This window comes from Diabrotica virgifera, chromosome 5 (assembly GCF_917563875.1).
Source record: "Diabrotica virgifera virgifera chromosome 5, PGI_DIABVI_V3a".
Taxonomy (NCBI): Eukaryota; Metazoa; Arthropoda; class Insecta; order Coleoptera; family Chrysomelidae; genus Diabrotica; species Diabrotica virgifera.
This window is the reverse complement of record NC_065447.1, coordinates 230,458,348-230,474,702: the sequence shown is the minus strand read 5'-3', so window position 1 is coordinate 230,474,702 and position 16,355 is coordinate 230,458,348. Positions and strand designations below refer to the sequence as shown.

The window sequence follows — 16,355 nt, the reverse complement described above, 5'->3', positions numbered from 1 at the left end:
AGAAATTTTTCTGCGATACTGTAGCAGTTTACAAATCATTTCTAAAATTGAAGTACAACACTCATGAGATATAAACGGTGTTAGATTATCTCGAGATAGTATTTTCCGTGTAATTTTTCTATCACGCCATCCATTGTGTTAGTTTACATGTGCAGTGTAGGTGACAATATCGTTTTATTGGAAAAATATGTAGACAGCATTTGAACATGAGCAAAAAGGAGGAGTCGAAAGGTAATAAAAAGAGTTAATTACGATGTTTACAGAAAACAAATTAACTTCACAATTTTAACTTTTTTTATAGTCCATGTTGTGAGGTCGGCCCCTGTATGAGAAAATTTCTGATTCGGTTTCTATGCGAATTCCTTTAAAAAAAAAATGTCCCCTTTAAACAAATCAGAAGGGTACCGTACGAAATTTTTTGGCAGCTGCGATTACTCATCAGAATCTTGAAATTGAAAATCTTAACTTCAATTTAGGCACTTAACAACTTTAAAAGTAATAAATTACATTGTGAGTTGTCAAGCTTCGAAAATTCGTATTTTTTTTCAGGGTAAAAAAGGTGATCTTCTGAATTTGTTAAAAAAAGTGTCTAAACAATTTCGGCCCAAAAATTTCGCCTGGCATCCTTCTGATGTATTCAAAGAGGACATTTTTGAACAGGAATCCGCACAGAAACCGAATCAATTTTTTTATGCGGGAGCGGCTTCACTACATAGACTATACTATAACATCATTATTATAATGTTTACAGAAAACAAAAATTTTATTTTTTTAATGTTGTTTAGGTAATTAATTTTAAATAAACCGACATAACAAGTTTTTTGTTTCTCTGCAAATTTATGTCAATGTTTTTTTAGCGTTGCTGTATGAATGTTCTAGTAATTAGTGTATTTTTAGTCTTGTCAAATATTTACTAGGGTCAAGAAACAGTAATTTGTTTTTAGTTTGAAGGAGTTAATAGTCCAGAGAATAGTTAATAGTTCCCTGACGGGACAGTTCGTAACTATATAGGTACCTATTCGTAGTGCCAACGTTTAGTTTTTTAGTAAATTTGTGATTAGGTAGGTAGTGTTTTGATCCTCAGTATTAAGTACTTTATAAGTTGTTTTATATCTTTAATCTGTTTAGGTATATACTTAGATAGTTTTCGCGGATAATCTACACTGCTACCGATAAGATTATTTATTTTTATAATTCCTTACTAGGTTACTAGTAACTGTTATTAAATAAATAAACAAATTTACAGTTATTTTAGTGCCTTTTATAAATCCATTTTTTTAAATTATCGTTTCCTCGCGATATGTTCTATCCTTTTGGAAGTTGGCAATTATCAGCAATATTTAAACAGTGTCTACCTTTCTGAAGAGTGATGTGATGTGGTTTATATACTGATGGGTAAGTTCGTCAGTCAAGAAGTTCTGGACTTATCGTCAGTCAGTAAAAATACAGGCACTAATGAATTTCCAGGGATTTAACAACTGTAAAGGTGAAGATCACAGAGGAAGAAAGTATAAGGGAAGTAACTCTCGGACACGCATATCTTTCATATAATGATACCGAATCAACACCATCAAGACAACTAAAAGAGGTAGTGAGAGATTGCAAGGCAAATGGACTACAACTGATCATCGACTATGATGCGAATGCTTACTATCTGACCTAGAGTAGCACAAACACTAATAAAATCAACACTACAGTATGATATAAAGTGTGAACTAGTCATACTAAATATAAGAATCTAGTCATATCCCAACTTTACAATAATTAAAGGAGGTAATTGATATAACAGCGGTCACAACTCTTATGGCTAGCATTGGTAAAATATGAATGTGTCCACATCTCTTTGGAAATAACAGACATTAAGCCTATCATAAAACTTATTGCAATCTCCGTAAAACTGGCTGTAAAGCATACTTAGGCAGGCGCCAAATATCCTTGAGGCAGGACTAAAGAGACGAGAAGACATGCAGTGGACCCAGACATGACTGCCTAATAATTTCAATAGGTTATGATGTCGGCATTCGAAAAAAAACTGTCCAAATATAAGTATTTAGAAATTTCAAGTGAAAAGTGCACTAAGGAAATAATTACCTTGCAAATCAACGGTACGGGAGTGAGAACAAAATTTAACTTTGAAAAAAAATCGGGTGAACGAGGTGGTTATCGCGAAGCTCTAGCTTTAATAATAAGAAATTGAGAAGGGTAACAAGAAATACGGTGAGAGGGCATTGCGATGAAATAGATCAGACTGCAGAAATTTCAAGACTTTTTTAAAGTTCTCTTCAAGGACCTCCAAATAAGTATACTCTCACTCCAAAAAAGAAATCAGATGAATGATGAAGAGACCCTGAAAAAACTTTTTAGGGTGCACCTTCCTGAGAAAACTGGCGAGTGGCAAAAGAAGTGATAGACCAAGACAAACTCAAATGGTTAATAAACTCATTTGAGCCATATAGAGCTGCTTAGGACTGGGGTACATACCAAAAACATGGAGATTCATAAGGGTAGCTGTATACTCAAACCTGGCAAAACCGAACAAGAGTAGAAAACTGCTCGATTAGTATCTACATTAGGGATGGTGTATTGGTTGAAAGTCCTATATGGAATTATGCGTATCGAGCATGTTTTTCTACCCAAATGTTACTATGTAGTATCTCATAAGTACGATCTGGAAAACAGTTGATGCTGGGTACATTTCTCGATGTAGGATGAAAGAAAAAGATGAAAGAAAACTGCTCGATAAGTATCTACATTTGGGATGGTGTATTGGTTGAAAGTCCTATATGGAATTATGCGTATCGAGCATGTTTTTCTACCCAAATGTTACTATGTAATATCTCATAAGTACGATCTGGAAAATCAAGAGTTGATGCTGGGTACATTTCTCGATGTAGGATGAAAGAATAGGATGAAACAACTTACAGATGTATTGACTGTATGCTGAGGATCTGTGGATATAGTGTCAGCACAGTTGGCCAGAGGTTATTCACAGGGTTTGGTCTTATCACCTCTCTTGTAGACTATGGTCAATAATAGCAAAAATTAATAGTCTTATAACGGAAAATCCTCTGGACGATCTTTGCGTCTTGTATAGAGGAGATAACAGAGGAGTGGAGATAAAGACATAATCAGGAACTCCAAGGTCCCTATGAAAACGAAATCATATTATAATACGATACATTAAGGCAAATCGTATAAGATGGACCGATATGCACTGAGATCTAATGATAAAAGACTACTAAAAATGCAACCTGGAAAAAGCTCGATGGCAGATCAGTTGGTCACCTAACACAAATCATGCAGTAACGAATAATCTACCCAAAATGGAGGTAAAGCAATGGGAGATTTCTACACAAGAAAGAATAAGAGGTATTGTGGATAAAGTTTCAACTGCCATTTGTCTATATGTAAATTTCATTGATTTTACCTATATATGCTTTATTTGTACTAGAAATAAACAAGTACATTTTAAAAATAGGTAATAAATCAACAATTAATTAACATACTTAGTATATTCCTTATATCTGAACCACTAGCCTTGAGACGGTGATTTTCCATAATTTACTAGATAATATAAAACCATTATTTTAGCGATATCAGTAAATACAATCGCGTTTTATAACCTTAATACACTATAAAATTTTGTTGTCGCAACATTTTCATATTGAGGTTAGGAAACCCTACGTTTGTATTATTCTCAGTTGTAATTCTGAAGCCACATTATTTAATCTTTGTCGAGCATTCACTTATTTAATCAGCTTTTTTATTTAGAACTCTTTAAATAGAACAAAAAATCAGAGAGGTGTCTATTTATTGAGAACAGACACGTGTCAAAGTCCTGAACTAGTAAGGTGGTAGTAGATAGTCCTGCCTGCAGAACATAGCAATAATAAAGCAGGTGCAATTTCTTACATAGTTGGTCGAATATGTATGTATATACATAATAATCATCTTTGGCTCTATAGGATCCTCGGTGGATCCTGGTCTATTCCAAGATTCTTCGCCATACTGTTCGGTTTCTGACGAACTGTTACCTTCTGATTTTTAATAGCCCCAAGCCTGTCTCAAATCTATCCAACCACCTAATTCGCGATCGGTCTCTACTTTTTCTTTCGTCAGGTGTTCCTTTCGTTTTCGTGTGTTATCTGCACTCATATTATGTCTCCACTCCATCTGAGTTGCTGTTTTACCAAACGTTGCGTCATCTGGTACATCAAAGATTTGGTATCGATTCAAAACTTAAGAAATGAAAATATATCTCTGAAAACCATATTCATCTTCTTCCTATTTATAAGTAATTCAAATTATTCATTGGCGAAATTGTACCTCTATAGAAGGTTGTCGTTTGTCACTCTATCTTTTGATACTTATTTTGCCGAATGCTGATTTATCACTTGCTAGTTTAATCACGGGTCTTCCCCATTTTGCTCATGTAGTTATTCTATGTTAAATGACAGACTAGAATGTTAAAATGCTATGTATTCAGTACTTTGCTCTACGGTGTTGAGTCATGGACTCTTAAACAGAGGAACATTAAAAATCTTAAAAGCTTTGAGATGTGGTGCTACCGCCGTATACTAAGAATAAGTTGGGTGGATAAAATTACAAATGAAGAAGTAATACGCAGAATAAATAACGAGCCAGAAGTTCTACTGAATACAAAAAAGAGAAAACTTGAATAGTTAGGCCACTTGATGAGAGGACAAAAGCACACATTCTTACAAAATATAATGCAAGGAAAAATCCAAGGACGAAGAAATTCAGGCCGTAGAAGAATGTCCTGGATGAGAAATTTGAGAGAGTGGTTTGGCTGTACCACTAACGAATTGTTCAAAACAGCAGTAAATAAAATTAGAATCGCCCTAATGATATCCAATCTCCGATAGGAGAGGCACTCAAAGAAGAAGAAGAAGTTATTCTATTCTTTTTTCTATTTAGTGTTCATTCGTTTATACACTGTACTGTGCATTTTTTTCCTAACGTCTTCGTTCCTCTTTGATCTCTTAGCGTATTTCCTTATGTAATTCTTCTCAGGACTCTTATCCCTGTCGTTTGCAATAGTCTTTGCGTTGTAGCTGTGCAGGATCTTGTTTCTGATACATATGTAATTATTAGTGTTACACTGGCTTTATAAATTCTTGACTTCATCTCAGTGTTAATATGTCGGTTTCGCCATACCTATAGTGTTGAGACATCCTGCTAGTCTATTGGCTTTTTGTACTTGATCTCACTTCTTTATCGAGGTCTCTATAGCTGGAGAGTGTAATTCCAAGGTAGTTTATGTCCATTACTTGTTCAGTAGATACGTCATTGAGATTCTCATATTAAATTCTTTTGCTCTTATGTTAAATATGTGGACTAGTCCTTGCAAAATATCGTCATCCTGGGCTATCAATGTTGCGTCGTCTACATAACAGAGAATTTTTACTTCTTTGTTTCTCACTATGTATCATCTTACTGTTGGTACTTTGATGATATCATGCATGATTAAATTGAAGACCATAGGGCTCAATGAGCTCCTTGTCTTATTGCACTGCCTATGTCTATAGGATCTGTAATTTGTCCGTCTATTCTGACTTCCAGTTTGTTGTTTTGGTAGATGTTTTCAATATTTTTTTATAATATCTAGGGGAACTTTTCTTCTTCTTTATTATAGAGAAGATGGATTACATATTTGGATCTTACTCTATCAAAATCTTTCTTCCAGTCAATCAGACATAGAACGATAGCCTATTATACTCTGGTGATTTCTCAGTAATTTAATTTATAACGAATATTGCATCTTGCATCTATACACGATCTTCCAGTACGAAAACCCTGTTGTTTATTTGCTAAATTTATCCTATAATATAATAATAATAATGTTTATTTAGGAATAACAATAAATATTTACAAAAAAAAATAAAAAGTATAATGAGTACTACCTAAATAAACATAAATAACTCACTGAAGTTGAGCTACCCTGTATATATATTACTAATATACATACAAAAGTAGCACCCCTTGTGCGTGAGACTTAAAAATATAATATACTAATTTACAAATATAAACAAACACAAAAAATATTTAACAAATGTATAAATGTATGCAGTTATATGAAAATTTATAAAAATACTAAAAACTCTAACATTAATCAAGAAAAAATAAAAATATAATAATTTTAATATAATTTGTGATATAAATGTGGCCATCAATAATTCAAGAAATGTCGCAGTTGATAATAAAAATCTATTTAGATACAATTTTTATTTTCGATACAATTTTTTATTTCTTATTTAAGTTTATTTATTACAATTATTGTCCATTAATAAGTTCTTCGCAGAATTTTGTTGATTTGTTCCCAATCCATTGTTTAATTTCATATTTATACCTATGTTTTTGGGTGAAGTCGAGTTCGCTCCGCTTCGTTCAGGTATATTTTGGAAGGGTACGAATTGGCTCCCGCATGAATGCGGGTAGGCTCTCATATAATCGCGGAAACATTAGACATTGTTGCCAAATCGTGTAATATTTATACTGCTTAGGAAATTTACATAGTGATATAGACTTTTTATAGGAAAATTATACTTTTAGACAAATACTTTTAGAGTTTGTTTTAGTTCAACATTGGCATATGTGGCAATTTTAACACAAATTATCGGTGTCGGCCGGTATGCGCTCGACCGTTTTGCGCTCTTACCTGAAATCGGCCGGTTTGCGCTCTACACTCTAATACCCGAAAGTTAAGTTAGGACCGAAGGGTTAGGTCTTCCTCCTTTCCCATAGATATTTCTAGGAAGGTACCTGTTTCTAACAAAAAGAGAAAATTTGAAAGAAGTGACAACGCTGGGTGATATTTTCGACATGTTTAGGTAAAATAAATTTTGTCTATGGGAGCCAATTCGGACTCTACCTTTTTTAGTTCAGGTAAAATTCTTACCATTGGGAACGAACTCGACCCCGTCCATGTTTTTTTATAATTTTTAAATTGTTTTAAATTATCCGGTAGCAAATTGTACAATTTGGGCCCTATGTAACCAACATATCTTTGAAGGATGGATTTATTACATTTTGGTAGAATTGTATTATGTTTTATATATCTAGTTTGGTGGGCATGACTGTTAAAATTTAATATTATCTTTTTTTCATGTACATATATGTATAAGGGCTTTATAACAGAATAATTTACGCACATTTAAAAATTTACTTTCGTTATATAACAGCTCACTAGAATATCTTAAATGTTTCCCGTATATAATTCTAATTAGCCATTTCTGAATAATATTTATAGAATGTAAGTAATTATTGCGTATTCCACCCCATCCTAAAAGGCCATATGTAAGTTGAGATTGTATAAGTGCATAATAAAGAATTCGCAAATGAGTTATTCCTAAAAATTGTTTTAAAAATTTAAGTCTTGATAAGAGTCCTCTTAATTTATTTACTATATTATTTGCTTGGGTGTTCCATCGTAAATGTTTATCAATTACACAGGTCTGCGACCAAAAAATTGTTTAAAATTTAATAAGTGATTTTTCATTATGTTTTTAACACTGATGCCGGGAAAAATAGTGAAAAAATTCCATCACGTACAGTTATTTCACAAAATGATAATAAAGAGTTATTAGGAGAAAGTGATTTTCATACTGTTTTCAACGCTGATTTCGGGAAAAATAGTGAAAACATTCTATCAAATACAGTTATTTCACAAAAATAAAGAGTAATTATGAGAAAGCAGCAGTATTTTGTACAATACTACGATCCTGGCACAACCGATCCCCATTCCATTCTTACAATTTGAGCTGAAGAATTTAGTAAGAGATCTAGGCCTTTCTAAAGAATCGGCAGAAGTTTTAGGATCTAGAATAAAAAATAAACATATGCTTGTTCCGGATACATCTTTCTCTTGGTATCGATGCACGGAAAGGGAATTTGTATCTTTTTTCTCCCAAGAAGATGACCTGGTGTTAAGCAAACTCTGCTACTCAGACCACAAATGTACACTATGTGGTGAGTTAAAAGTTATTTCAATGCTGCTTGGCCAACAAAGTGGCTATACAAAGTTCCCTTGCTTTCTCTATGAATGGGACATTAGAGACAGAAAGCAACACTACATAAAAATATTGGGCCCTGAGAGAAAGCTACAAGTAGGAGTTAAAAATGTTGAGAGGAAAAGCTTTGTGGATCCCAAAAAGGTCATACTTCCACCACTTCACATTAAGTTAGGGCTGATTAAACAATTTTTCAAGGCATTGAATAAAGAAGGGGAGTGTTTCAGATATCTTTGTGGACAGTATCCTGGTTTATCCACGGCAAAACTAAAGGAAGAAATCTTTGTCGGACTGGACATTAGAAAACTATTGAGAGATCCCAACTTTGTGAACAAAATGAAAAGGCGACTTGGACATCTTTTAAATTAGGTGTTACCGATTTCCTCGGTAACAAAAGAGATCCAAACTACAAGACAATCGTCGCAGACATGATCGACAACTTTAAGAAGTTTGGCTGTAACATGAGCATTATAAGCTTTACTTTCTCCACTCACATCTTGAGTACTTCCCGGCAAACATTGGTGATGTCAGTGAAAAGCAGGGCGAAAGATTTCACCGAGACATCAAAGAAATGGAAAGAAGATACCAAGGAAGATGAAACGTCAGCATGATAGCAGACTACTGCTGGGTGATGAAAAGAGATAATCCTCAACGAGTCCACAGCCGGAAAAGCAGTAAAAGAAGCTTCGACAGAAAGCGTTAGCGTTATTATAAGGACTTTTGAGCTTAAAAAATAAATGTAAGTGTACCGGCAATGTAGATTAGAACATGGCTAATAAATAAAATAAATTTTATAACGTTGGAAAGAGGTGACAAATTGCTTACATTTTGTTATTATACCCAAATATACCCCCTAATTTGTGAGAAAATCTGACGTGATAGACCAAAATGGTTTACATTTTTGAAATCAGCGCTGAAAAGTACATCAAAGTCAGTTATCAAATTTCAAACAACTTTAAAAAAATATTTTTTGCATGCCTGTGTTATTATACCTAGATATTTAATCTCGTATGTATGTGGAATTTCATTTTTTGCATCAATTTTTAATGAGCCAAGATTTGGGAGGTTATTAACATATGATGTAAATGGTATATATTTTGTTTTTTCTATATTTAAGGTAAGCTTATTAAACTGAAACCATTTCTGAATTGTAGCAAAATCTGTTTCAGCTTTTTGTTTTAAATTATTCCATGTATTTGCATCATAGAAAATAGCTGTCATCTGCAAAACTTATTATCTTACCTGTTACATTCAGTCTGAATAGATCATTGATATAAATATTGAAGAGAATTGTTCCCAAGACTGTTCCCTGTGGTACTCCGTAAGATATAATTCTTCCTTTACTGATTTCTCCATCTATAGAAACATGTTGTTGTCTATTTAGCAGATAACTTTCTAGGATGTTATATGCAAGTCCTCTTATACCATATTTTTGAAGTTTATTTAGCAGTATTTTATTTGAAACTGTATAAAATGCCTTTGCTAAATCTACAAATATACAAAGAGATGGTTTTGCATTATCAAGAGCTTTGTAGATGTTAGCTGTTAGAGCACAGATGGCATCTATGATTCATTAGTTTTTAGAAAATTTTAGTTCTAAGTTTTAGAATAGTATTTAGCAATTTTATACCTGTGTAGTTTTCTGGCTGTTATTTATCTCCTTTTTTGAATATTCGTTCGCTAGTTATTCTTCCGGTATTTTATTGTGTTGTATAATTTTGTTAATTATTGTCATTGCTGCTCGACAATCTTTCAGTAATTCATTTGATATTCCATATTTACCTGTAGCTTTCGGTTCTTCAGGTTTTCAGGTGTTTTCAAACTTCCTGAGTATTTATATACTTCTTCAGTCATGGTAAATTTCCGGTTCTAGCGTTATTTGGTCTTCCTCTGCATAAAGCTTTTTAGATAATTACTCCATGTATCATTTTCCATGTGTTTTGGTTCTATTAGTTCCTTTACCTCCGTTCTCTTACCTCTTATAAAGCGTCATATTTCCTTTTTCAAACCGTAAAAATCATTTGGTTCTTTATTCTTTAGTCAGTAGTATAATATTTCGGAAATGGAACTAAATCTTATACAAACACAAAGACAGAACACAAAGACACAAACAGAAATTTCTAAATATATTTTTTATTGTTTCAGATAATGCGTTATCTTCGGAAGTTGTCCCTGAAGCCAAACAAATCGAATACAAAAGTAGCAGATTTTCAGTGGGTTTTCATGTACTTCTACCAGTGGCCGGACTGATTTTGGTCGCTTTTGGAAGAAAGCAAATATTCGAAAAGCTTATAAATCAAATAGATAAAAGATGTTTAACAGGTCAGTTTATAATTTCAGTTCAATTACGTTTATTACCACAGCTTCTTTGAAAAATTAATTTAGAATATTGATAAAAATGTATTTAAATTGATCTATGCATTGGTGCCCTTATCGATATTTCTGCTACATATTATCAATCAACGTCTAAAGAACTTTCTTCCTGAGATAGCCAAAGGACAATTCCAGGATTCGTACCAGGAAAAGGAACGCGGGAGCAGATAAAGAACACAAGACAGACAAGAGAAAAAGCGAGGGAACTCAATATATCCATGCTACTTTCTTACGTACATTATACAAAGGCTTTTGATTTAGTAAAATGGGATCCCCTCTGGAGTATAATGGGAGAAACTATTCACCTAATTAACCTAATAAGAAATCTGTATGATAAAAACTAAAAACTCAGCCAACCTTAAAGTACACTGACCTCGACAGAGGTTTATACAATCACCATTATTATACAACATATATTCTGAATATATAATAAGGAAACTATTAGACGAATAGAATGGAGGAATTACTATTAAAGACAGAAAAATCAGTAACTTGAGATACGCAGATGACACACTTATACTAGAAGCGAATAAAGTCGAAATGATTACCACCACCGAACGACTAAGCCAGACAAGCAAACAATTCGGACTTCAGATCACTACCGTAAAAACAAAACTAATGGTTGTAAACAGGGCAAATAATAATCTATCACACATACACCAAGTGGAGAATTTCGAAATTAGTAGACAGATTTTGTATACTGGAGCTCCCTGTTACCTGAACCAACAATGGCGATTACTCCACAGAAATCAAGCGTAGACCAGCCATGGCTCGAACCGCAAAAGCTAAATTAATTGAAATATGGAGAGACCGAACAATAACAAGGAATGCTTGGATTGGTGGATGCCTTTATTTTTCCCATTTCTGCATATTATGTTGCTGAAATATGGACTCTCAAAAAATTGATGGAAGTAACACTGAAGCCTTCGTGAGTGTACAAAAAAATTCTAAGTATGTCCTGGACAGAATACAGGACCAACCTCTCAATTCTGGAATGGCTTCATATGCCTAAAAAGTAAACCGAGCATACCTAAATGAATTCGGCCACACAGCTAGAAAAACAGAGACCATGGAACTATTGATAGTAGAAGGGAAGGTAGAAGGGCGAAGACAAAGAGGAAAATCTCCAACACGATGAGAAGACGAAATGAAGACTTTAGTGGCAAAAACAATACAAGATGCCGTCCATCTAACACAGCATCGCAGCCAATAGATGCAGCAAGCTACCAATATTTAGTGTGTCACCACGCCCTGACAAGGGCTCAAGGACTGATGAAATTAAATATCTAAAGAATACCCGAAGGTCGACTTCCAAAACAAATCTCATAATATCCCAGCAAACAGACCGACGTGTTAATTACGTGAATTTTGGCTACATTTGTCACCAATATACGTAAATTGTTTACGTGAATTTCACGTGAAAATTCGGTTGGAATGTCACACTGAAAATACGTCTTTAAATTACGTGAATAACTCTTCTTCAATAGACGTGTTATTTACCTTAAATAGCAATAAAATGTTTCGGGAAATTCACGTTGCAAATACGTGTTGATTAACGCATCTTTTAGGGAGTGTATATATTAGTATTCACGTGAAAGATACGTCCTCGGTTCACGTAAATAATTCGACCTTAATTAACTTATGAATGACATAATTATTATCCTCATATTATGATATAAATAAAACAAGCATATAAAGTATTAACCATGTATTTATTTAGTAGAATTTAGAGACTTTAAAACATTTGTCTTGTATAATTATTATACAAGATAATGAACCAAAAATGGTACTGACCTAAAGACACATTAAAAAATTTGCCAACACAAAACACAACACAGGTCACTTTTTATTTCGAGGAGGACACTTCGACACTTTATTGTTTTTTCTAATTGCATCATCGGCACTTCAACCCTCGAGCAGTGAGGTAAACGTTAATACGAAAGACATTATTATAAATAAACCCGCCTAAAATAAAACGGGAGAAATAAAGCTCTTCACGTTTCACTTTTTGTTGTGAGTGTGAGAAATGTGAGAAGTTGATATTAGAGGTTATGATCATCGATTATAAAAGTCGATTATTTTTAAATTACAGTTAAACTATTCTACTTACTTTAAATTAGTATTACGTATTTTCTTTTTGTTTTTAAATTTCTTCTACTATTAACTAATTGGTCTTACTAAAAATCTATTTCAATAATAGAATAATATAAAAAAATAATCCTATCGAAACGTTCGATAAATCGATTAATTTAGTTTTCGAATCAACTATTATGTTAGTCACGTACCGTGATCACGTGATATTATTTAAAGGAGGAGAAAGGCTTGGTAGTACGTCATCATCGCGCGCGATTTGAAAAGTAGACTCAACATCATTTTAGCTCCTGTGATATTTTTAAAGAAAAAAATAGCAAAAATAGCTTCAAATCAAGGTTGGATTGAAATAGTTACTCTAAATGATTTTAAAAGCGAAATCATACACTTTTTGTTTAAATATTGGTATTATTTACATTACTTTTACGTGAAATAAATCTAATTTTTCGACGTCCATAAAATACAGTGAGTAAAATTCAAGCGATACGTATTTAACCAACACCGTTGTAAAATTTTGTTTTCCAAAATATTTCTCAAAATTTAACCAAAGGAAGTTATTTCTGTTTCGTGATTATTACGTGAAATAAACGTACCTTTGCGATGTAACCAACATTCACACCTATTATAAAAAACATGTACTATATTCGTCATTATGATTTTATATTATTCTAATGTCAAACATGTATATAAAGGAAGCACTAATATATATGCGAATTATTTGGCACTGAAATACGTTTTTTTCCCGTCATAAATCACCGAGTTACGTATTCGTTGAAATTTGCCGTAAATTTAACGTAATCATCACGTAACTGGGCTCAAACCTGTTTGCTGGGATGGCAACCTCATGGTAGAAGGAAAAGAGGAAGACCTTGTCTTAGCAGGAGAGAAGGTCTTAAACAAATTTTTACGTTTTAGGTATGAGCTATGTATGTGTATTTCTCTTCCTACGAACTCAGAAATTAAATTGGTTAATTTGTTTATGGCCTCCATGCTTTGACCATTTTTCATACCTAATTCTCTGGGGTCAATTCCTGGAGAGTTCCTAGACCAACTGCAGTGCTTACTTCACGCTATATAAATGTGGTTCGTCTGCACATACAGCGATAAGGAGCTAGACTCCATGTCTAAGCGACAAAATGGTCTAACCAGAACAAACTCCATTTGCTAGGACCCAAAGAATGAACGTCCTTGCTATATTTCGTTTCCATTTCCTTCAATAATGATAATGTTGTATTCCCATCATTATTTCTAAAATAAGACTACACGTAAAAATATGATTAGATTTAAGTAAAGTTACCTTGGTACTTTTAAAAAGTTATCAGTTTTTTAATTATTTCAAATTGTCTGCGATACCATGACTGATATGACGAAATTGTTATATCTGTGATGTCAACCAAAAACAAAACATATCGTACAATTTCTATAAAACACAACAATCGTTGCAGTATGATTTTTGATGCAGCAGAAAATTATTTGACACACTACGGAGAATTACAATAACGCCCATTTTTTGCAATAAAGCCATTATCTACAACAATTCCCACACTAATTATTATTTCTTAATGAGGTTCGGTAGAAGCAAAATTTTAATTATTAGTAATTATAATGAAGCAACAGATAATTATTTTTGTTTGTTAAAAGTAAAACATGAAAACTCAATATAATTGCTCTGTATAAACAATTCAAGGAATTTTATATTATTCACAAATTCATCGTTATTACTATAAAAACGACCTTTGAGTTCTTTTGCCTTACTTTATGTGTTCAGTTCTAATAATTATATCCATCCAGAAAAGAGCGGTCTGAATGATAATGTCAGTTGCGCGCAGGAGGTAGTATTTAGTGCAAGGTTCCTCAAATAGAACACAACTAAGTATACGCTTGAATCTTGTATCGTCCCACAAGTCATGTAAAAAATATCTAAAATAGTAGCCTTGTTAAAACCAGGAAAGGACCCAGAAAATTCCAGTAGCTCAGACCTATTTCCCTTTGGTGTTACTTGTTCAAATTATACGAAAGACTAATCCTGACCATAATACACAAAAATGTCGACAAGCACCTCATCCCTCATCAACGAGGATTCAGACCCGACAAATCTTGCACCGGTGAAGTTTTCGCACTAACAGAACACATTTAAGAGGACTTCGAAGAAAAACTTATAATAGGGGTGCTTTCGTAGATCTGACAGCAGCCTATAATACAGTAAGGCACAAGATATTACTCCACAAATTGTACGACACTCTTAATAACCACCATGTAGGTAGTGTCGAACCAAGCACTTCTTCTATGCTGAGGATCTCGCAATAATGGCTTAAGGAAAAAGATGCCATAAAAACAGTGACTGCACACTACCTGCAGGATTTCCTGAGTCCCAATCCTTCTAAAATCCAAGTGTGTTCCTTCCACTTTCACGCAACTGAAGTTAAACGAAAACTCCAAATTAGAAGGAATGATAACACATTAGAACACACTACACAGTACAGTACAAGGACAACAGTAAAACTGAGGGGGAAAGTAACAACTAAGTAGGAACAGCATACTTAGGAAACTAACGAGAAGTAAATGTGTTCCATGTCTTAACGTCTTAAGCACACAGGCACTATATTTTTCAACTGCTGCATATGTGTGCCCCGTTTGGAACAAGTTTGCCCCTCACCAAACAAGGCTAGTAGTAAGGATAGTAACGGGATGCATGAAAGCAAAGTCACTCTCAAAGGACCCAGCACAAACCTTATGGAAAATAGGTCCCAGTGGATTTCGTTCATACGTTGGGAAAATACTCTTTGAAGCATCCTGATAAAAAGTTCTCATGGGCACAACTCAATCGTATGACGGATTTTCAAGATATAGAGGCCCAAACTCTGAAAATAATAAGATTTACGGGGTATTCCAATTCCGTGAGTTACTGGTTATTTGGCAGCATGTAGAAGTTTGGATCAAAGAAAAGTACTAGTAGTCTATGATTTTTCCTGGCTATCCAATGGCGACCTTTGCTTTGACCTTGACCTTCAACGGACGTCATCTTCTAGAGTTTCGAGGGTTTTCGGCATTCAATTGATATAAACAGATTACTCATGGGTTTTTGGGATCGCTAAACACGAATATGCCATCAGAATTGTCCTCCGGATGACGTGGTGGCCAGGGCCTCTGCAAGGGACGTCATCTTCTAGAGTTTCGATGGTTTTCGGCATTTAATTGATGCAAATGAATTACTGGAGGGTTTTTCGAGGTCGCTATACACGAATATGCCACCAAAACCGACTCCCGGAGCACCTGATTTCCAAGGTCAATGAAAGGGGCTCCTGGAGTTTCGAGGGTCTTTGGTACTACATTAATGCAAACGGATTAGTTATGAGTTTTTGGGGTTGCTGAACACGAATACGTGATCAGCACAGACACAGAAGCACCTGGTGCCTAAGACAGGATGTCTTCTGGAGTTTCGGAGGAATCAAATAGGATTTTGTAAAATACTGAAATCATAGAAGATCGAATTAATGATGAATATGTTCAGTTACAGAAAATATGAAGGATAATATTGTTAATCTAGTATTATCATATGAAGGATGATATTAAAAAATTTTGGACACATTGTAAAAATAATTATGTAAATGTTTATATTACTGAATAGAGAATTGAATGGTCTTTCAAATGCACTCGCACACGACCCCTATTCCCATTAAAAAATCATCGATTACGTCATCACGCCCAGATGGATAACGTCACTAGTATGATATTATAATGTATATGCCAAAATATCATAATTAAAATAAAATCGACATGTTTCGGGGTTTTTCCCTAAAGTCGTCGGTTTACGAAATATGTAATGAATTTATTCCTTTCATTTGCACAATACTGTTTCAT

General features: G+C 33.8%; 1 protein-coding gene across 2 annotated transcripts in view; it reads left to right on the top strand.

Annotated features, from left to right (window-relative positions):
• The window catches only part of LOC114327173 (uncharacterized protein MAL13P1.304), a 100,650-nt gene that overhangs the window by 39,463 nt on the left and 44,832 nt on the right, over positions 1-16,355 (top strand). The window contains exons 1-2 of one of the 2 annotated variants that reach the window (XM_028275707.2): positions 73-231; positions 10,176-10,352. In XM_028275707.2, the coding sequence (XP_028131508.1) occupies positions 207-231; positions 10,176-10,352 (202 nt within the window). In that variant the 5' untranslated portion in view covers positions 73-206. Of the gene's footprint in view, positions 1-72; positions 232-10,175; positions 10,353-16,355 lie in introns of those variants that run through there. The other variant, XM_028275706.2, reaches the window with a different exon arrangement.